Source organism: Ictidomys tridecemlineatus, chromosome 15, assembly GCF_052094955.1.
Source record: "Ictidomys tridecemlineatus isolate mIctTri1 chromosome 15, mIctTri1.hap1, whole genome shotgun sequence".
Classification (NCBI taxonomy): domain Eukaryota; kingdom Metazoa; phylum Chordata; class Mammalia; order Rodentia; family Sciuridae; genus Ictidomys; species Ictidomys tridecemlineatus.
In genome coordinates, this window is record NC_135491.1 from 45,670,263 (window position 1) to 45,694,255 (window position 23,993).

General features: G+C 35.6%; 1 protein-coding gene across 1 annotated transcript in view; it reads left to right on the top strand.

The window, feature by feature from the left end:
* Window positions 1–23,993, top strand: part of Sntb2 (syntrophin beta 2) — a 90,504-nt gene that overhangs the window by 51,856 nt on the left and 14,655 nt on the right. The window contains exons 3-5 of the mRNA XM_078032592.1: window positions 9,027–9,237; window positions 18,687–18,829; window positions 22,591–22,787. Of these exons, the coding sequence (XP_077888718.1) occupies window positions 9,027–9,237; window positions 18,687–18,829; window positions 22,591–22,787 (551 nt within the window). The remainder of the gene's footprint in view (window positions 1–9,026; window positions 9,238–18,686; window positions 18,830–22,590; window positions 22,788–23,993) is intronic.

The following is a 23,993-nucleotide window of genomic DNA, read 5'->3' on the forward strand; positions in this document are numbered from 1 at the left end:
ACTATGAACTTAAAAAAAATACAGTAGTTTATAATTGAAAAAAACGGGTATTTTTTTGAGCCAGGCACATGGCACATGCCTGTAATTCCAGCAACTGAGGAGGCTGAGGCAGGAGGATCACAAGTTTAATGCCAGCATCAGCAACTTAGTGAGGTTCTAAGCAATTAGTGAAACCGTGCTAAAAATAAAAAGGGCTGGGGACTTAGCTCAGTGGTAAAGTGTTGCTGGGTTTAATGCTTAGTCAAAAAAAGATGGGAGTCTCATTATATTGCTTAGACTGGCCTCAAACTCTTGGATTCAAGTGATATATTGCTTAGACAGGCCTCAAATTTATGGATTCAAGTGATCCTCTTGCCTTAGCTTCCCAAGATAGCTAGTACTACAGGTGTGTGTGCCACCATTCAGTTTAAAAAATAAAATAAAATAAGAAAAATTCTTATATTGTAGAGTCAGAGATCTGCATTATATATCTGGCTGTCTCAGCTAGCACTCTTACCCTGGCAAGTTTACTTCTCTTGACCTCAGTTTCCTCTTTTACAAAATGAGAGAGTTGGATTGAATTTTTTTTTTTCTAATGGATGCTTTACCACTTGAGGCACATCTTCAGCCCTTTTTACTTTTTACTTTGAAATAGGGCCTTGCTAAGTTGCTGAGACTGTCCTCAAACTTGCAATCTTCCTGCCTCAGCCTCCTGAGTTGCCTGGATTATAAGTGTGCACCACTGTGCCCAAATATGACAATATTTTAACTTTATTTTTTATAGAAAAGAAAAACAGTAGAATTGTAAATAGTTTGGCACGAATTATGTATAACTACTAGAATGTGAATATCTATGCTATATGTCTTGGCAGAAAAAGTACGTAGAACTATTGACAGTGGCACCTCAGTTATAAAAGTTAAAATATTGGAATGAGGAATGTGGGCTTTGTAATTTTGATCAACCTATTTGTTTTGTCTATACCTTGATTTCCTCCTGTATAAAATCAAGATTATAGGAGGATTTAATGAAAAAAAGTTTGAAAAGTTGGCATAGTAAGACCCTTTTTAACAAATGGTTCTGAGAAAACTGGTTATCCATATGTAAAAGAATGAAACTAGATCCTTATTTCTCACCCTGCTCAAAAGTCACCTAAAAATGGACCAAAGACCTAGGAATTAGACCAGAAAATATGCAACTCATAAAAGAAAATGTAGGGTCAACACTTAACACATAGGCACAGGCATTGATTTCTCAACAGGACCCTGAAAACTTAGGAAATAATATCAAGAATTAATAAATGGAATGGTATCAAATTAAAAAGCTTCTGCATGCAAAGGAAACAATTAAAAATATGAAGCGAGAACCTACAGATGGGAGAAAACCTTTGCTAGCTACTCTTTTGACAGAGGATTAATATCCAAAATTACATAAAGAACTCAGAAACTTAACAGTAAAGAAAAAAAAAACCCAATTAATGAATGGGCAATAACTCAATTAATGAATGGTTACTTCTCAAAAGAAGAGATACAAATGGCCAACAAATATATGAAAAAATGTTTAATATCTTCAGCAACAGGAAAACGGAAATAAAAACTTCACTGAGATTTTTTTAATCTCATTCCAATTAGAATGGCATTCATCAAGAAAGAAAACAATAAAGCTGGAGATGATGTTGAGAAAAAAAACACTTGTTAGTGAAATTGTAAATTAGTATAACTACTATGGAAATCAGCATAGAAATTCCTCAAAAAACTAGGAATGGAATCACCATATGACTAGCTATACCACTCCTCGATATTTATTCTGAAGAATTAAAGTTAGCCTATTATAGTGATAGATGCATGCCCATGTTTATAGCAGCACAATTCAAAGTAGCCAAACACCAGCCTAGGTGTCCATCAGTGGATGAATGGATAAAGAAAATGTGATATATACACACAGTGGAGTTTATTCAGTCATAAAGATGTACAAAATTGTGGGCTGGGGATGTGGCTCAAGCGGTAGCGCGCTTGCCTGGCATGCGTGCGGCCCGGGTTCGATCCTCAGCACCACATACCAACAAAAGATGTTGTGTCCGCCGAGAACTAAAAAATAAATATTAAAAATTCTCCCTCTCTCTCCTCTCTCACTCTTAAAAAAAAAAAGATGTACAAAATTGTGTAATTTGTAGGAAAATGGATAGAACTTGAGAACATTATGTTAAGTGAAATAGCTGGGAATATAGCTCATTTGGTAGAGTGCTTGCCTCACATGCACAAGACCCTGGGTTCAATCCCCAGCACCACCAAAAAGAAAAAAAAAAGTGTTAAGTGAAATAGCCAAATTCAGAAATTCAAAGGTCATGTTTTCTCTCATATGTGGAAGCTAAAGAGGAAAAGGGGAAGAATGGTTGGGGGCATCTCATGAAAATTAGAGGGATATCAGAAGAGTAGAGGAAAAGGACCAGAAAGAGGGAATTATATTGGCCAAATTATATTATTATATTGTGTTCATGTGTGACTATATAACAAAGAATCCCACCATTATATGTAATTATAATTTACCTATTTGAAACTGGAAAAATGAATAAGTATAAATAAGATAATGTCTATAAAATCATTTGTAGCTTTTTCATCCTTAATTTTATCCAGCTCTGTCAAAGGAAGTGTGAATTTATTTATTTTTCTTTTGTATCGATGGTCACTTGAGCTGTTTTCAGTTTGAAGATAGCTATTATAAACACATACTTTTGTGTGTGTGTGTGTGGTGGTAATTGTGATTGAACCCAGGGCCTCATGCATGCTAGGCAAGCACTCTACCACTGAGTTTCATCCCCAGCCTCCAACCCTCACCTGTTTAAAAAAATTTTGAGACAAGATGTTGCTAAATTGCTAGGGATAGCCTCAAACTTATAATCCTCCTGCCTTAGCCTCCTGAGTAACTGGGATTACAGACATAAGCCACTACACCCAGCTATCATGAATGTATTTTTACAAGTCTTTTCGTGGGCATACATATTCATTTCATTTGAATAAATTCATAGGAGTGAAATCATGAAGTCCAAGAGTAAACATATGTTTGGTTTTTATAAGAAACTGCAGCCAGGTGGCTGAGACAGAAGGACCCAAGTTTAAAGCCAGCAGCAACAACCTAATAAAAAAAGGGCTAGGAATGTGACTCAGTGGTTAAGTGCCCCTGGGTTCTATCCCTGGTACAAAAAAAAAAAACTCTTCAAGCTCCCTTCCACGTGGTTGTGCCATTTTATGTTCCCACCAATAACATATCAAAGTACCCATTGGTTTCTTCCTTGCCAACTTGGTCTTTATAATATCAACTATTCTGGAGGGTGTTTAGCGGGATTTGATGATTTGTTGTGGTTCATTCTTCATTGTTATGTAAAGGCTTCACTTCTAATCACAAAATTATTTTAGATTAGAGGGAAACTTTTTTTTTTAAACTATTTTACTATTTTGATTTGGTTTTACTACATAGAGCTGAAGAAGTTCTGAAAGGGAAGAGGAAATTTATTCCCTTTTCCCACTTTGAATTTTCACTACCTCACTAGATGCTTCTGATACTTTACAAGTGTTTCATTCTGGAACCTGAAAGCTAAATAAGTAATGATGAAGTCCAGGGAGAGAATATGAGCTGGTTCCTTAGCAAACAGTACTGTAGACAGTGTGACATTTAGCAAAACCAAGATGTTCTTAAATGCTGCTTTTCAGAAATGGTTCACAATGTCTTGGTCATCTTCACACTGTCTATTTTCCATGTAAAAGGTAAATCTTGATTTTATGACATAAAGTTATGTAACTAAATTGAACACACAAATTATGTCAAAGACTGTATTGAACAGAAGAAATAAAGTATGCTGGACTTAAAGAATTCTATGCTTCTGTGTACCTAAACATTGATTTGATTTTTCTGATCAAAATGTAATTCCATTTCTCAGGAAATCCTTGGTGTTTTGAGTAGAGGCCAAAACTTCACAGTGTGGCTGTTTGCTCCTCTCTTCTCTGGGCCCAATTACTGACAGAGTGCCTCCACATTTTTTTAAAAAATATTTTTTAGTTGTTGATGGACCTTTATTTTATTTGTATGTGGTGCTGAGAATTGAACCCAGTGCCTCATGCATGCTAGGCAAGCACATTACCACTGAGCCACAACCCCATCCCCTCACATTTTTATTAGAGTTTACATTTGAATTTTTCTTTTAAAAACAGCAGGAGACTTTAGGCATTACTCTGTCCCCCTTGTTAGTTTTAAGAGCTTCTTCAAAGGCAGACTTTTCGGGATCCTAGCATCATCAATACTATTTTGGAGTTTTCTTCTTTGTTCTGAAATAATTTCCCATTTCATAATGACTTTTCAAGAAAATACAAGGGGCTGGGGATGTGGCTCAAACAGTAGCGCGCTCGCCTGGCATGTGTGCGGCCCAGGTTCGATCCTCAGCACTACATACAAACAAAGATATGTCCACCGAAAAACTAAAAAATAAATATTAAAAAATTAAAAAAAAAAAAAAAGAAACTACAAAAGTGGTCCTACCCTGGGAAATAAGTTACTACCTATTTTCATCTTTGAACCCTGGTTCTAATACTTACTCCTATTTAAACTTCTTTTTTTAAATATATAACAAATATTTATTGATATTAATGATTATTAGTGTCATATTAATAAAATATTTGTATTTAAATATTAATATCTGTTTAACATTTTTAGATAAAATATTAATTGTTTTTAAAGTTAAAACTTAACTGAAAATAACATACACTAAGATTAAGCATAAAAGGTTTTTATAACTATAAGTCTTAAGGAATACAAAAAAGAATGAGTCAAATATTAAGAGACATTTGGTAATAATAAAAGAGACCACACAGAGTTGGGGTTGTGGTTCAATAGTAGAGTGCTTGCCTAGCATGTATGAGGCACTAGGTTAGATTCTCAGCACCACATATAAATAAATAAAGGTCCATCAGCAACTAATAAAAAAAAGGGGACACACATCATGAAAATTTAATAATTATAAATGAATACGCACCTACTAATAGAAATTAAAAGTATATGATTGAAAACTATGGATCTAAAAAGGCAAGATCAACAACTATAGTTGAAGATGATAACACACCTTCATGTATAATGGAACTAGCTTAGTTTTAGAACTAAGCTTGCTTAGTTTTAGAACAGCTTTATTTTTCATTCTTATAGTTATTAATAATGAGGACCTGATACCAGGAGTTTTCAGAATTTAGAATTTCAAAGGAGACACATTTGAGAAATTATCCCAGGAACTGTATGAGATAGAAAAACTTTTAGAAGGTAAACACTTTGTGCATAGGGAAGGATGAACTGATTTCTTTCTTTAGTGCTAAGTAGGTTGGTAGGAGTAGTATAGGAAATTTCTTGTCAGTGGTTTTGCCACTGAACTTTTATTGTGTGTTTAAAGGATATTATGCTGATTACAGCATCAAAGCAACCAGGTGGAAATAGCCCTTTTAGAAAATGGGCTAGAATAGAAACTAAAATAAATAAAATTTGCAATTCAAAAATAAGAAAACAACTCAATAAAAGGGGAGTAACAGGCCAGGCAATGTGGCACATGCCTGCAATCCCAGCAACTCTGGAGGCTGAAGCATGAGGATCACAAGTTCAAGGGCAGCCTCAGCAATTTAGTGAGGCCCTTTAGTAAGCAACTTATTGAGACCCTGTTTCAAAATAAGAAATTAAAAGGGAGGGGGATGTAGATCTGTATAAAGCACCCCTGGGTTCAATATTCAGTACTAAATAATAATACTAATTCTAAAATAATGTAAAAAATAAAAACAAGTAACAGATCTAGCCAGGCATGGTGGCACATGCCTATATTCCCAGCTACTCAGGAGGCTGAAGCAGGAGGATAGCAACTTCAAGGTCAAACTAGGCAATATAGTGAGATGCTTTTTTCAGAAAGAAAAGAAAAAGGGTAACAGATCTGAACAGAAAATGAAGCCAGTTTTTCAAAGAGATGTCTGCATTCCCATGTTTATTGTAGTACTATTCACATTAGATAAGAAATAGATTTAACCTAGGTGTTCAATAACAGATGAATGGATAAAGAAAATGTGGTACATATACACAATGGAATATTATTCAGCCTTAAGAAAGAAGGAAACTGCTGGACACAGTGGTGCACACCTGTAATCCCAGTGACTCTGGAGGGTGAGGCAGGAGGATCACAAGTTCAAAGCCAGCCTCAGCAATTTAGTGAGGCCCTAAGCAATTTAGCAAGATTGTGTCTCAAAAAATTTAAAAAGGGCTGAGAATGTAGCTTAGTGGTAAAGCACTCCTGAGTTTTAATCCACAGTACAAAAAAAAAAAAAAAAGAAGAAGAAGAAGAATGAAATTGATTGTAATTTGTGACAACATAGTTGGACCTGGATTTCATTATGTAAAGTAAAGTAAGCCAGGCACAGACAATGCATGATCTCATTAGTGTAATCTAAGAAAGTTTATCTCATAAAATTAGAGAGTAGAATAATGATTACCAGAAGCTGGAGAGGTAGGTAAACAGATACAAAGTTAGAGTTACATGGAGGAATAAGTTCTGGTGTTCTGTTGCACATAGGGTGACTGTAGTCAATAATGGATATGTCAAGATAGCTAGAGGAAAGGCTTTTGAAAGAAACAATAAATTGTTGAGGTGATAAATATGCTATTTACCATGATTGTATCATTATATAAGGTATGTGTATTGAAACATCACATCATATCCTGTAAATTGGACTTTTATGTGTGTGTATGTAGGTGATACTAAGAGATTAAACCCAGGGATGCTCTACCACTGAGCTACATCTACAGCTCTTATTTAATTTTTTTATTTTGAGACAGGGTTTTGCTAAGTTGTTGAGGTTTGCCTTGAATTTGTGATCCTCCTGCCTCAGCCTCCTGAGTCTGTGAGATTATAGGCATGCACCACCATGCCCAACCGAACAATTATTACATGTTGATTAAAAATAAAATTAAAATTGATTACAAGAGACTCAGGAGGCTGAGGCAGAAGGATCCCAAATTTGAAATGAAGCTTTGCAACTTAGTGAGACCCTATCTCAAAATAAAAAATAAAATGAACTGGGGATATAGCTCATTGGTAAAGTGCATCTGGGTTCTATTTCCAGTACAAAAACAAACAAAAAATTTGATTAAAAGGTAATCCCCTTTTGCTGTTGTTTTTAATTAGATTTCAGGAAGGAGTAGAATAGTTAGTTGTACATGCTTCATTGCCATCTTATGTAGGAAGTTTTAGAAATACTTTTCTTATTTATTTATTTATTTATTTATTTATTTATTTATTTATTTATTTATTTATTTATTTATGTGGTGCTAAGGATTGAACCCAGTGCCACACACATGCTAGGCACTTGTTCTGCCACTAGCTACAACCCCACCCCACTTTTCTTTTTAAGATTAGTATAAGTCAAGCTGGGGCTGTTGCTCAGTGGTAGAATGCTTGCCTAGCATATGTGAGGCACTGAGTTTGATCCTCAACACCCCCCCCATATAAATAAATAAATAAAGGTATTGTGTCCTTTTATAACTAAAAAAAAAAAAAAAGATTAGTATAAGTAGGGCTGGGGTTGTGGCTCAGTGGTAGAGCGCTTGCCTAGCACATGTGAGGCACTGGGTTCAATCCTCAGTACCACATAAAAACAAATAAATAAAATTAAGGTATTGTATCCACCTACAACTAAAAAATATTTTTTAAAAAGATTAATATAAGTAGTAAAATATAAAATACCTTGCTTTTAGCTTATAGTCTAATGTTATCTAATAAACTAGCATTGTATTTTATGGATAACTACTTGTCATTAAGTAAATTTACCCTAAAATAAGCTTAGCTACTTTAATTACTATTTGAGCAGTTTTTCATAGGAATTATTAACTCAATACAATGATTAAAACAGAGATGACACTCCCCTTTAGTGCAGTGTTCTATTATTATAGTATTATATGCTGTTTTGCTTTTTTTGTTTAGTTACTTATTTGACATGGTTGCTTAAGACCAGTGTCTAGTATAGTATCTACCATATAGTAGGGGATCAATAAATGTTTATTTAAGAGAGGATAAACCAACCAGAGTTCAAATGAGAATGAATGATTGCCATATAATGTATAGCAGCTTAAAATATTTGGAATTGTGAAGGGGCAAAAGAATTTGGCAAAAGAGAAATTCCAGCTTCAAGGCAGAAATCATAGTGTATATGTAAATTGCTTATCTTTGACAGGTGGTACAGAATCTGATGACAGTGTTTCAAGGCAGCAAATAAAGATCTCTCCTTGGTCATTGGTAGTTTGTCAATTTCTAGCCTACCAGGGGCAACACTCCTAATAGCTTTCCATTTTTCCATTTTGAAAGGTGTATGTGTATTTACTATTAGAACACAGAACACATTAAAAAAGTTTTTTAGTTAATTTCTAAAATTTACTTTTGACGTATAGATTGTTCTCAGTTAAAGCGTTAACTAATGCAGAATAGCTATAGTGTTTACAATCTCTTAAGTATTTTCTGCCAGGACTCAGTAGATGATTTAATCATATGATGTTACCCGGACACCAATATATAATTACAAATTTTCATGTTCTTCTGTTAATTTCTCTTTTTCTTTTTTCACATAGTGTTAGTGGTAATTTTATCTTGTTGTTTGTCAGGTGTTGCGTTTCTAGAAATACCTGGCAATACCTTATACCAGAATTATCTAAGTAATTTAAAATACCATTTTTTTATTTACAAATGTACCTATGACATTCAACAAGCGTGCTTTACATTTCTTAGACAAGAAGTGTTCTACTAAAGACCCTAATAGATTCCTTTGTCTTAGCTCCTTTACTATAACATACTACAGTAGATCCAATAGTCTTCCTGGTGATTATCTTCCCATGTGTAGTTTTCTCTGAAATTATACTCTAGGAAATTAAGAGAAAGTGTCTCTCTTTGAGGAATATATAAATAAATTTGCAGTTACGCATGGTAAACTGGTAGGTTTGATGACTTCTGACCTGACTCACATTTTTCTTTTCTATTTCTACACAGATTGATAGAGCTACATTCTCCTGATAGCAGGAACACGTTGATCCTCCGCTGCAAGGATACAGCCACAGCACACTCCTGGTTCATAGCTATCCACACCAACATAATGGCTCTCCTCCCACAGGTGTTGGCTGAGCTTAATGCCATGCTTGGTGCAACCAGTACTGCAGGAGGCAGCAAGGAAGTCAAGCACATTGCCTGGCTGGCAGAACAGGTAGGCTGGAGGAGGAAGAACAGAGTTCACTGGCCCCCATTCAGAGTCAGAATCATTGTCCCATTGCATATATCTGTAATATTTATCATGCAGTTAGGTCCTGGACATCTACCTTGAAAATCTTTTGTTTGAGTCAGGTATGTTGGTGCACATTTGTGCAATTTGGGAGGCTGAGGCAAGAGGATCACAAGTTTAATGAGACCTTGTCCCAAAATAAAAAGGAGCTGGGGTAGTAGAGGATGGTGGTAAATGCCTGTGATCTCAGCAACTCGGGGTAGTTAGGCAAGGGGATTCTAAGTTCAAAGTCAGGTTCAACAACTTAGCAAGATCCTATCTCAAAATGAGAATTTGGGCTGGGGATGTTGCTCAGTGATAAAGCACCCCTGGGTTCAATCCTCAGTATCCAAAAAAAAAAAAAAAAAAGAAGAAGAAAAAGAAAAGAAAAGAAAAAAGCACTGGGTGTGAGGAAGGTCTATGCTAGGAAAATAACTCAGTGGTAGAATGTCACTGGGTTCAATCCCCAGTACCACTAAAAAAAAAAAAAAAAATCTTTTTTTGTCCACTCTTTTGTTTCTCCTCCCCTTTTTCTTTTCTACCATTTATCTATTTGTTGCTAATTATCACCTGTACTAGAAGAATTAATTGTAATGGTAATCACCATCACAGTATAATTAAAAAGAGGTTCTTATTACCATCTCTGTCCTTACTGACACAGGGTAATTTTCATGATTTTAGCCTAGGGTGAGTGAACTTTTTCTGTAAAGGACCAGATAGCACACAACTATGTATTTGACTCTGCTGTCATAGGAAAATAGTCATGAATAATATGAAAATAAAGGAGCAAGACTGTGTTTCTGTAAAGTTTATTTAGAAATACAAGTGTTAGGGGAGGATTTGGCCTTGAGGTGAGTTTCTCCATCCTTTTTGTTGTGTACTAGCAGAGTTTCTAGGGGCAACAGGAATCTAACAGGGGCTTAGCTGGATGATTCCATCTTAAGAGGTCTTATGAAGTCAGGGTCAAACCGTTACCAGGTGGCATTTATCTGCAGACTTGACTAAGAGTGGTAAGTTCACTTAAAAGATGATTCATTCTTTTGGCTACTGAAGCTTCAGTTTCTTTCTTTTTTTTTTTTTTTTTTTTGAGAATTTCAGTATTTATTTTTCAGTTTTCGGCATACACAACATCTTTATCTGTATGTGGTACTGAGGATCGAACCCGGACGGCACGCATGCCAGGCGAGTGCGCTACCGCTTGAGCCACATCCCCAGCCCCTGAAGCTTCAGTTTCTTCCTGGATGTTGGCAGATGTCCTTAGTTCCTTGCCATGTGAGCCTTTATGTAGAGCTATCTGAGGGACCTGGAAAACATGGCTACTGGTTTTTCACATAATGAGTTTTCTGAGAGAACAAGACAGAGCCATAGTGCTTTTTATGATGCAATCTTAGAAGTCACATACAATGTAACTTCTGCTTTCTTCTTTTATTAGAAATTAATCACTAAACTCGGCCTACAGTGAACTCAGGGTCTGTCTCTTAAAGGAAGAATAAGAAAGAATTTATAATCACACTTTAAAACTACCACAAAGTATATATGCATTTATAATTTTGATAAATATTACCAAGGTGTCTTCAATTGGGGTTGTAATAATTTAGTTTTCTACCGGGAATGTTTGAAAGTTGCCAGACTTTTAAGTTAATTTAATTGGGTTTATTCTAAAAAGGAAAAAAGTAAAGCCACCAATTCATTACAACTGCTTTTTATATTTATGTGTATTTCCACAACTCACTTGGAAGATCTACTACAGTAATATACTTTTTCCCAAATCCTTGTTGCTTCCAGGGAACTTAACCTAGTGGTTTGTGTATGCTCAATAATTTTGTTTTCTTTGACTGCATACATACATACATTAAAAAAACAAGCAAATCAGTCATAATTCTTTTATTAAAATATTTTAAGATATTGTCTAAGAACACAAGTTCATAATTGGGAATAATATTAAGCAAAGAAGTTTCAACCATTCTAAAGATAGTACTGCTAATTCAAAGAACTGTTTCTAAAATATTCTTGATTTTTATTTTTATTTATTTATCTCCTTATTTTTATTTTATTTATATATGTATATGTACATACAAGTATTGGGAATTGAACCCAATGACGTTTAACCACCAAACTACATTTCCAACCCTTTTATTTACCATTTTGTAACAGGGTCTCACTATGTTGCTTAGGGCCTTGCTAAGTTGTTGAGACTGGCTTTGAACTTGGGATCCTCCTGTATCAACATCCAGAGTTGCTGGAATAACAGAAGTACACCACCACACCTGGCTTGATTTACATTTTTTGAAGTACTCAAATCAAATTTTATTCTCAGAATAAGTTGTTCAAACAAGACTGAATGCCATTTCTCAGAAGTAACGAGTTCACGTATCTAATAAACATTGAACTAGGTAAATACCAATCCTGTTCTACTTGGGAAAATGATCAGAAAAAATCTGGATCATGTAATCGATTTAATGTTGACAAATACTTATTTTGTATTTCTTGAAAAGCTTGCATATAAATGAAATTTTTGCACTTAGAAAAGATAGAGTGCTTGTCATGCATGCACAAGGCCCTGGGTTCAATCCCCAGCACCCCCCCCCCACACACACACACAAAGAGTTATTTTAAACAGAGAAATTAGAAAGGATACTGGGCCTAGTGGCGCACCCTGTAATCCCAGTGGCAAAGAAGGTGGAGGCAGGAGGATCCAGACTTCAAATCCAGCCCCAGTAATTTATCCAGGCCCTAAGTAATTTAGGAAGGGCCAGGCATGGTGGTGCATTCCTGTAATCCCAGCAGCTTGGGAGGCTGAGGCAGGAGGATCACAAATTCAAAGCCAGCCTCAGTGACAGTGAGGTGCTAAACAACTCAGTGAGACTCTCTCTCTAAATAGGGCTGGGGATATGGCTCAGTGCCCAAGTACCCCTGAGTTCAATCCCTGGCCCCCTCCCCTCAATAAAATAAAATATAACAAGGGCTGAGAATGTGGCTCAGTGATTAAACATCCCTGGATTCAATCCCTAGGACCAAAAAGAAAGAAAGGATCATTTGTTTTAAATTGTTTCTCCTTATCCTTTTTTACTCACATTTTCATACATTGTGTTTGCTTTAAACAGGGAATACCTATGCCATACATATTTGATAACCAATAGAAAACCTGTTCTATATACAGGGATTTCCATCTTTTTATTGACTGATTTTTTTTTAGAGAGAGAGAGAGAGAGGGAGAGAGAATTTTTTATTTATTGTTTTAGTTTTCGGCGGACACAACATCTTTGTATGTGGTGCTGAGGATCGAACCCGGCCGCACGCATGCCAGGCGAGTGCTCTACCTCTTGAGCCACATCCTCAACCCTTATTGACTGATTTTTAAAAAAATTTTTTAATGTGTATTTTTTAGTTATAACTGGACACAACATCTTTATTTTATTTATTTGTTTTTAAGAGGTGCTGAGGATTGAACCCAGGGCCTCACACATGCTAGATGAGCACTCTACTGCTAAGCTACAACCCCAGCCCTGACTTTGATTTTTATGTGACTGATATTTTACAATTCATTGGTTATATTCTTTTAAAAAACTGTTTGTGTTTACATAGCTTCATTGACAAATAATAATTATATATTTATGGAGTATCAAATATGATTTTTCAATATATGCATATATTGTGAAATAATCAAATCAGGCTAATTAACACATTCATTACTTCAGATATTTATAAATTCTTTATGGTGTAAACACTTAAAATCTTCTCTTAGCTATTTTTAAATATATAACTATTATTAATGATAGTTACCATCCTATTTAATAGATCACTAGAATTTAATCCTTCTAACAAACTTTGTACCCCTTTACTAACATCTTTCATTTTCTCGTGTACCTCCTTGCCCCATAGCCTCCAGTAACCACCATTCTAGTCTTTTTTTTTTTTTTTTAATATTTATTTATTTTTTTTTTTAAGTTTTTCGGCGGAAACAACATCTTTGGTTGTATGTGGTGCTGAGGATCGAACCCAGGCCGCACACATTCCAGGCGAGCGCGCTACCGCTTGAGCCACATCCCCAGCCCCGTCTTTTTTTTTTTTTTAAAGAGAGAGAGAGAGAATTTTTTTTTTTTAATATTTATTTTCTAGTTCTCGGCAGACACAACATCTTTGTTGGTATGTGGTGCTGAGGATCGAACCTGGGCCGCACGCATGCCAGGCGAGCGCGCTACCGCTTGAGCCACATCCCCAGCCCCTATTCTAGTCTTTATTTCTAGTGAAATCAACTTTTTAAGATTCTGCATATAAGTGAGATTATACAATATTTTCTCTGTGCCTGGTATATTTTTAGAGATCATGTCCTCCAGGTTTATCCATGTTGTTGCAAATGACAATTTCCTTCTTAGGGCTGAATAGTATTCTATTGTGTATATGTACCATATTTTCTTTATTTATTCATCATTGATAGACACATAGGTTGATTCTGTGTCTTGGCTTTTATGAATAATATGGCAATACATGTGGGAGTGCAGACTGATTTCAAATCTTTGGGGTAAATACCCAGAAATGGTACTTCTATTTTTAGTTTTTTGTTGTGGTTTTTGTTTGTTTGTTTGTTGGTACTAGGGATTGAACCTAGGGGAACTTAACATCTTCAGCCCTTTTTATTTTGAGATATGCTAATTAGCTGAGGCTGTCTGAACTCACTGTCCTCCTGCCTCAAGCCTCCTGAGCTGCTGGGATTGCAGGTGTGCTCCACCATGTCTACCTTACTTTTAGTTTTGAAGAACCTCCATGTTGTTTTTCATAATGGCGATACTAATTTACATTCCCATCAATAGTGTATAAGGGTTCCCTTTTCTTCACTTCCTTGCCAGTGCTTACTTTCATCCTTTTGATAATACACAATTTAACAGATGTGATATGTCATAGTGGTTTTAATTTGCATTTCCCTGTTGCTTAGAGATGTTGAGCATTTTTTCACATATAATTGTCAACCATTTATATGTCTTGGTTTGAAAAATGGCTGGTCAAGTCTTTACCTTTGTGTGTATGTATATGGTGTGGGAGTTTGAACCCAAAACCTCACACATGCCAGGCAAATGTTCTACTGCTGAACTAAACCCCTAGCTTTGCCCATTTTTTAATAGAGTTATTTTGTTTTTAATGAGTAGTTTGAGTTTCTTATATATTTCTTGTATATTTATCTGATAAATGATTGGCAAATATTTTCTATCAATCTGTGTTTTTTTTTAATCTGTTGTTTAGGGTGCTGTGCAGAAGATTATTTGATTCACTCCCATACTTTTGCTTTTGTTGTCTGTTTTTGCAGTCTGTTAATGTTCTTAAAAGAGAATTTTCTTTCAGTTCACCAAAGGGAAGTCATGTATTACCCATATAATTAGTTTTTTTTTTTTTTTAAAGCACTTTGGTGGTTTGGTTTGGTTTGGGTTTGGGGTACTGGGGGTTGGTACCCAGGGCTTTAATTACTGAGCCACATCCCCAACCATTTTTATCTTTTATTTTGAAATATAGTCTTGCAAAAAAGTTGCTTAGGGCATTGCTAAGTTCCTGAGACAGGTCTTGAACTTGTGATCCTCCTGCCTCAGACTCCAGAGTCACTGGGATTATAAGTGTGTACCACTGGCCCTAGCAGCACTTTGGTACAGATAAGAAAATCCAAGTCAATCAAAGAAAAGCTTTAACAGTTCCTCCTTTGTTCATGATAAATGGCAAATTGTACAAAGATTCAAATTAGGAACATATACACTAAATCAGGATTAGTGGAATGGTTTATTTAGTTTTTGTTCTGTTTTCTACTGTAATAAAGAACAAAAGTATATCACCTTTCACAAAGAAATATTTATAGGATTAAGGGATTTAGAGAATGAATAATAGCTATTAGTATTTTTTATCTTTAGTGCAATCCATCTCTATTTATTAGAAAAATAAAATTTGGAAAAGATAGTTGTTCTGCCAAATGTATGTATGTTTGGGTGCTGAAACACAAACAAATCGAAACCCTAATATTAGTATCCTTTTTTACTCTAGCCAAAACCTCACAGTAATGGAGGCTGCTTGTGCTGATACCACAACCCAAAAGATACACTATATATAATAGGCAGTATTTTTTACTCCACTGAAAACAAACAGTATCCTTAAAAGTTAAGGCACATAGTCGAACAGAATGATTAAAATTGAGATTTCAGGGCTGGGGTTGTGGTAGAGTGCTTGCCTAGCATGTATGAGGCACTGGGTTCGATTCTCAGCACCACACATAACTAAATAAAAGAAAGGTCCATCAACAACTAAAAAAATATTTTTTAAAAAATTGAGATTTCATTTTTCTCCAGTGGTGAATAGAAGAGGGAAACATATATCTATAATTTAAGGACTTAAAAGTGCTAAGGAATAAACAGTTTTAAAAAATTATTAGTTAAGCTTGATATTAGCATTTTTCCTTTAGATCTCAAAATACCTTTATTGGGAAAAAATAAATAAATTTGATTTAGGTTTTCCAAATGCAATACTCTGGTTTAGCCTTCAAAGTCTCTTGTAACTTGGGGAAAAAGTGAATTCTTTTTTTTATTTGTATGCAGTGCTGAGAATCAAACCCAATACCTCACACATGCTAGGCAAGCACTCTATCACTGAGCTACAACCCTGGCCCAGAAAAGTGCATTTTAAAATCAGAGTATTTCCAATAAAAAACTGTGGAAAGAGAAAAAAAAAAGCAGATTGTTAACACTTTGATAAGATAAATTTATGTTATTTTTCCCTATTAAAATATTGTCCATAGCAGTCTTGGAGACAAGATTTAATAGTGAACATAACATAGAAATCCCTTTGAAGTGTTGATATCATGATCCAGTCTAAAAATGTAAGTATCTGCCAGCCATGGTAGCAAATGTCTATAATCCCAGTGGTTTGGGAGGCTGAGGCAAGAGGATCATGAGTTCAAGGCCAACCTCAGCAACTTAGCAAGGCCCTCAGCAACTCAATGAAACACATACATACACACACACACACACACACATACACACACACACATATATATATATATATATATATAAAGGGCTGGGGATATTGCTCAGTGATTAAGCACCCTTAGGTTCATTCCTAGTAGCAAAAAAACAAATTAAAGGGCATGGGGATGTAGCTCAGTGGTAATGTACTCCTGGGTTCAATACCGAGTGCCAAAACCAAAACAAAATCATAGAATCAAACCACTCAGGCCACTTGAGGATTATAAATGTATCCTTAAGATGTTCTGCCAGGGACTGGGGCTATGGCTCAGTGGTAGCTCACTTGCCTAGCATGTGGGAGGCATTGGGTTTGATTCTCAGCACCACATAAAAATAAATAAAATAGGGGCTGGGGATGTGGCTCAAGCGGTATCGCGCTCGTCTGGCATGCGTGCGGCCTGGGTTCGATCCTCAGCACCACATACCAACAAAGATGTTGTGTCCGCCAAGAACTAAAAAATAAATATTAAAAATGCGCGCTCTCTCTCTCTCTCTCTCCTCTCTCACTCTCTCTTTAAAAAAAATTCTCTCTCTCTCTCTCTCTCTCCTCTCTCACTCTCTCTTTAAAAAAAATTCTCTCTCTCTCTCTCCTCTCTCACTCTCTCTTTAAAAAAAATTCTCTCTCTCTCCCTCTCTCTCTCTCTCTCTCTCTCTCTCCCTTTAAAATAAATAAATAAATTAATTAATTAATTAATTAATTAAAGGTCTATCAACAACTTAAAAGATTATTTGAAAAAAAAAAGAGATGTCCAGGTTACCTTCAGAAGTCTTTTAGAAAAAGAAATTGAAAAGTGGCTCTGAAGACAACTCTTTAAGAGACAAGTGATTCATCAACTTGAAATCTCTTTGAAATAGGCAGTGATGGTGAGCTAAAGAATCTGTGTTAAAATACAGTTTAGTTAAGCAGTTCCTGATCAGAGGTCTCATCTCAGGAGGGCCAAAAGGGTTGATGGTGACAGGGCTTTTCTCTTTTTTGCGGGACAGGGGTCGGGAGGGCGCACCTGCTAATGAGGATTGAACCCAGGGGTGCTTTACTATTGGGCTGCATCCCCAGCCCTTTTTATTTTTTATTTTGAGACAGAGTGTTGCTGAGTTCCTTTGGGCTTCATTAAATTGCTGAGGCTGACTTGGAACTTAATGCTGCCTACCTCAGCCTCCCAAATTGCTGGGATTACAGGCATATACCACTATGCCCAGCTAACAGGGCTTTTCTTGAACATAATCTTTTGCTTTTTTTTTCCCCCAGTAGATCCTTGACAATATACATACGCAGTTGTTTTCCTATTCTTCCAGCCCCCCCTCCCCACAGTACTGGGGATTGAACCCAGGGATGCTCTTCACTGAGCTATATTCCCAGCCCTTTTTATTTTTTGTTTTGAGAGTGTCTTCCTGAGGTTGGCCTTGAATTTGTGATCCTCCTACTTCTGTCTCCCAAGTCCCTGGGATTACAAGAATGTGCCACCACACCCATATTTTTCCTACATTTTTAGACCCTTGCATAGATAATAAAAGCTTTATACAGGCAAATGAAGTGGTACCACTTTGAAAAATATGCTTCTGAAAATATAATAAAGAACTCTTATATCAGTGTTTTCCAAAATACAACATAGTAGATCATGATCAGTATTTTTTGTATTTAGTTCTTTTTAGTTATACATGACAGTAGAATCCATTTTGATATAATTATGTAAGCATGAAACATATCTTATTCTAATTAGGATCCTATTCTTGTGGATATATACAATGGTGGGATTTATTGTGGTATTTTCATATATGTACATTATCAGTATTTTTTAAAAAATAAAAGAAATTATCAGAGTTCATTGCACAAAATACAGTGTTATTTCAGAATATATTCCAAAATATATTGGAAAATAGATAATTTACTTATATTGTATGTGTGTATTGGATTGCAATGTAAAATTTATTTCTTACTGCATGTCTTAATCAAAAGCATCTGAAAATGTTGGTATTTAGATTATGTATACTTATTTAGAAGGAAGATTTTCTAGCCTACTAGTGAAATAGGTAGCAGGAGTTTCTGTCCTGTGCTTAGATGTCATTCAAACATCAGATATACTAAAACTGTTTCATTTTGAAAAAATTACTATGTCTTTAATTATAATTAATATCAATTATTATGGAATGGGGAAAACTATATCATATCACTAGATCGTCTGTAACTTGCTACGGGGAACTTTTTCAAATATATGTACCATCCACACTTCCCGGTGGAAAATCCCTACCAGTGGGAAGGAACCTGATAGATTGTTTTCTATATCTCAGGTCTTTTAGGAGAGGGAAACAAAATGGAGACCCACTGTGTTAGTACATCACTGAAGAAATGATGAAATACAAAGACATTATTAGATCTGATTCTAGATTTCACCATTGTAACAGGCAAAGCTAGATGGTGGGAGACAACAATGGAGACCTGTCCTCATGGCTGTGACTGAGAAGGACTTGCTGCTTTATGATTGCATGCCATGGACAAGAGATGCCTGGGCATCTCCATGCCATAGCTACCCTCTTGTTGCTACAAGGTAAGACTAAAGACCAAAAATAAATAAATAAAAGAAATTCTATTCTAAATCTATTAACAGATTTTATGTGTGTTCTGTTATCTTAGGTGCCTAAAATAGTATTTAAGTATGTGAGATAGTTGATGTAGACAAAAAAATGTATAATTTATTTATCATTTTGCATCTCCTAGCTCTGAATAAATTGTTCCTGTCACTTTTATTTTTCTTTGCATCTTTTAAATTGTTGAAGCAACTTCCTAACCACTCCCTTCAAAATTTGCTTAGTCACAGAGATAATAGGGTTTTTTCTTTATTTTATTGACTGAGTAGAAAACCACTGAAATTGTAGCAGCCTTTTGACTGGGTGATCAAATCATTTAAAACCAAATGTGGTATCATGGATAAACCACAAAATTTAGCCAAAATATTTTCACTTCTCTTTTTAATATAAGAACATATAATTTTGATTCCATCAAATAAACATTGTTTTGACCTAAAGCAACAGAATATTTTCAGCATACCATACATGGGGAGTTGGAAGAGAATAGGAATAAAGAAATTTAGATTTGGAGGGCAGAATGTCTTAAAGTATATAACTGTAAAACAAGAAAACATTCAAATTCAATTTTACTTGGGTTTAAAAAGGAATCAGATGTTAAACTGGGGATGCAACTCAGTAGTAAAGTAAATTGTTTGCTTAGCCTTGTGGTGAGGCCCTGGGTTCAATCCCCAGCATTGCCAAGAAAAGAAGGGGGGGAAAAAAAGAATCACGTGTTGAAATAACTACACAAAGAGCCCCACAGAAAACTAATATTGAAAGAGCAAAATGACAGAACTGTCTGGTATAATATCCATAGGGAACAAAGGATTTCCTGATTTGAACAGATAAAGATCCATGTAAGAAAGAGTATTCTTTACATTAAAAGACTTGTACTTTATATAGAATCTCCTTCAACTTGCCAAATTCTTTTACATGTATTGTTCTTTTTATAAAAATATTCTCATGTAGCTTTCTAGGAGTATCCTCTGTAATTTAGAGCTGGAACTCATAGATTGCAGAATAGATAAAGGATCTTTTGAGCCTCAGAATTAGAGGGATGTTTTTCTTAATTTCTTCAGGAAAGAAGAGACCTGCAGAAGATTGAATTTAACCATCAGTTTCTTTGCAGTTTATTTATGCAAACTAAATTATAATCTCATTGAAGTGAAGAACTATTGCTGTGTTATTTTAGGACGTCCTAGGATGCTTTGTATATAAAAAGTTACCAATAAATCTAAGTTCTCCTGCTTAAATTGTAGTTATTGTTTTACAGTTACTTTGAGAACATGACAGGAATCCTACAAAAAATATATGGATATATTTCAGTAGTTATAATTAGAGCATTTAAGTTCATATTTTCTAGAGATTTAGAACTTGTGACTATGACTGTGTGGAAGAGTCCTGTATTCTAATTCTGATAAAACAAAGAAGGTAACTTTAGGCTTAACATTTTTTTCCCTTTTTTTGTGGTGCCTGTGGCCTTGTACACATGCTAGGAAAGTACTCTCCACTGAGCTATATCTCCAGCCTGAGTCACCCAGTAATTCCACTCTTACATTATATACCCAAGAGAAATGAAAACTTACGTCCACATAGAAAATTATACCCAATATTCATAGCAGTATAATTCACAATAACCCCAAAATGGAAACACCCCAAATGTCTGTCAACTGATGATAAATGGTAGTTTATCTAAAAACTTTGTTGGATAAACAACGTGAAAAAAAGTGATATATATGTAACAGAATATTGTTTCATAATTTTAAAAGTTCTGATATATGCTATAACATGTATGAACTTTGAAATATAAAGTACCACATATTATATCATTACATTTATATGAAATATTCAGAATATGCAAATCTATGAAGACAGCATATTAGTGGTTACAAGGGTTAAGGTGGGAATATGCATAAGATTTCTTTTGGGGATGATAAAAATTTGCTAAATTAGAATGTGGTGCTGCCATGGCCTCCTGAGTCAGTGGGATTATAAGTGTGCACCACCATACCAGGGAAAACTTTTTTTTTTTAATTAAAATTTGAAGAGGTTTGGGCTGGGGTTGTAGCTCAGTGGTAGAGCACTCACCTAGCATGTGCAAGGCCCTGGGTTTGATCCTCAGCACCAAATAAATAAATAAATAAATAAATAAAAGGTATTGTGTCCAACTACAACTAGAAATAAATATTTTTTTTAAAAAGTGAAAGCATGTTGGGAGGTCAGAATAGTGGGCCCATTTAAAAAAAGTATCGAAGAGGTTAAAAACAGGTATATGATGCAGGTGGAAAACTATATTAGTTTCATAAGTGCTGTGGATTTTGTAAATTTTCCTATAAGCTTTCTTTGACTGGAACAGAAAAAGTGCTCAAAGAAAGTGAATATTTTACAGTGTAGGGGCTGGGGTTCTGGCTCAGCGGTAGAGTACTTGCCTAGCACATGCGAGGAGGCACTGGGTTCGATCCTCAGCACCACATAAAAATAAATAAATAAAATAAAGGTATTGTGTCCAACTACAACTAAAAAAAATTTTAAAAAATATTTTACAGTGTAGAAAATTGAGTTAGTGTGTGCACATGCTAGTATGAAGCAAAGACTGCTAAAATGCCTTTGCATGAGCTCATCTGGCCTCCCCCAAAGAGGGGCCTTTTGGCAATGTATCCTAACCAACTCTGCTCAATGAGAGTCCAGCATCTGGTTTGAATTAGATTTCCTGCCCAAAATATTTCATAATCAAATCTGTAGGAAAAAAAATTCTCCTAAACTATTTTATAATGTCTGACTTGGGATATCCAATCAAATTAAATATGTAGGATACCCTTGTCACCCACATCTGGCCCCAGAGAACACTTCTGATTCATATTGAAGTATGATCTGCTATTGTCTCAAGGAAAAGCACATGTATGATTGAGTAGTGAGCTGAACTTGATGTTTTCCTTATGGATCACCATTTTTTAATTGAAAGACCTACTAACTGCCATACTATGGTTAGTCAGGCTTGGGTATTTGTCATACACTTATTCTAAAATGACCAAAATGAGACTGTCATGAAAAATAGTGATAATATTTGTTGCCAATGAGAACATTCTAGCTTTCAAAAAAAATTAGAATTCTGGAATTACTTTGGATACCTCATATAAATAAAATGGTGTAGTATTTGTCTTTTTGTGACTCACTCATTTCATTTAACATAATGTCTTGAAGTTCATCCAGGTGGCAGATTTCACTGAATAATATTTAAGCTGAATAATATTCCACTGTTTAGAATAGAGCATAGAATTTTTCTTTATTCATTCTTCTGTTTATACATAGTTCCTTTTGTGGGGGCAGGCACTAGGGATTGAACCCAGGGGTATTTTACCACTGAGCCACATCCCCAGAACTTCTTATTTTTTATTTTAAAACTGGGTCTCACTAGGTTGCTTAGGGCCTTGCCTTGCTAAATTGCTGAGGCTGGCCTTGAACAGGTAATCCTCCTGCTTTAGCCTCCCACTTCACTAGGATTTAGGCATGTGCCACTGTGGTGTTTTCTTTATGAAAGACAGTATCTTGTCTTCAGATGTCAATCATTAGGGGTCATTTTAGGAGAAAATGGAAATAGTATCTACTATCTTGCTTTGAAATATACTTATTAGAAAACTGTTGCTGGCTTTTATAAATTTCTGTTTATCAATGAGCATAAATCCCTGACATTCTTTCTATAATGCACTAATTAGTTTTGATCTCTGCTCCATTTTGGTCCTAGGTTGGTTCATTCTGGCTCTGGATGTCGATCACCTTCCCTTGGATCTGACCTTACATTTGCCACCAGGACAGGCTCTCGGCAGGGCATTGAGATGCATCTCTTCAGGGTGGAGACACATCGGGATCTTTCCACTTGGACCAGGATACTGGTTCAGGGTTGCCATGCTGCCGCTGAACTGATCAAGGAAATCTCTTTAGGTAGAGATGCTGACTTTTTTGGTTTTTGTCTTTTTAAAAATTTTTTTTTTACCAGTATCGAACCAAGAGTTGCTCTACCACTGAACTACATCCCCAGTATTTTTTATTTTTTATTTTGAGACAGAGACTCACTAAATTGCAGAGATTAGCCTTGCATATGCCACTATACCCAGTATGATACTGACACTTAACCACTGAGCCACATCCCCAGCCCTTTTTGTATTTTTATTTAGAGACAGGGTCTCACTGAGTTGCTTAGGTCCTCACTAAGTTTTGGAGGCTGGCTTTGAACTCATGATCCTCCTGCCTCAGCCTCCTGGGCCTCTGGGATTTCAGAGGTACACCACTTCGCCCAGCAGGATACTGATATTTTGTTTCTAATAGTAACTAAATGGAACTGTTAGGCTTCATTTTAAAGTACAACTATTGTCATATGTGCCAAACTATATGATGTACTAAAATGTGGCAGTTAAAACTGGAGATGATTAGAAAGAAACCTGGTGTCTGTGTATCACAAGCAGTTTTTCGAGACCTGGCATACGGCTTTAAGCACATTTGTTACACCCTGTGTTTAAATGACATTTTTATTGCCAATCATTTTATTTATTTTATTTTTTTTAAAGAATTTTAATATTTATTTTTTTTAGTTTTCGGTGGACACAGCATCTTTGTTTGTATGTGGTGCTGAGGATCAAACCCTGGCCACACGAATGCCAGGCGAGCGAGCTACCACTTGAGCCACATCCCCAGCCCCATATTGCCAATCATTTTAATCCACATTTGGTAGTTTAAGGACTCAGTAAGTACTAGATGCATTGACTTTCTAGTTAAGAAGTTTGGAATCTAAGTTACCAATAAACACTCTTACTATGAGCATCTGGCAAACTCATGACTATAGAAAAAAAATAAAAGATTTGTCCAGGAATAGTGGCACATACCTATAATCCCAGTTACTCAGTAGGCTAAAACAGGAGGATTTCAAGTCTGAGGCCATACTCAGCCATTCGGCAAGGCCCTAATCAACTTAGCAAGACCTTGTTTCAAAATAAAAAATAAAAGCCAGACACAGTGATACCTGATAAGTCAGGAAGATCACAAGTTCAAAGACAGCCTCAGCAATTTAGCGAGGCTCTAAGCAACTTACTGAGACCACGTCTCAACATTTAAAATAAAAAATAAATAAAGGGCTGAGGATGTGGCTCAGTG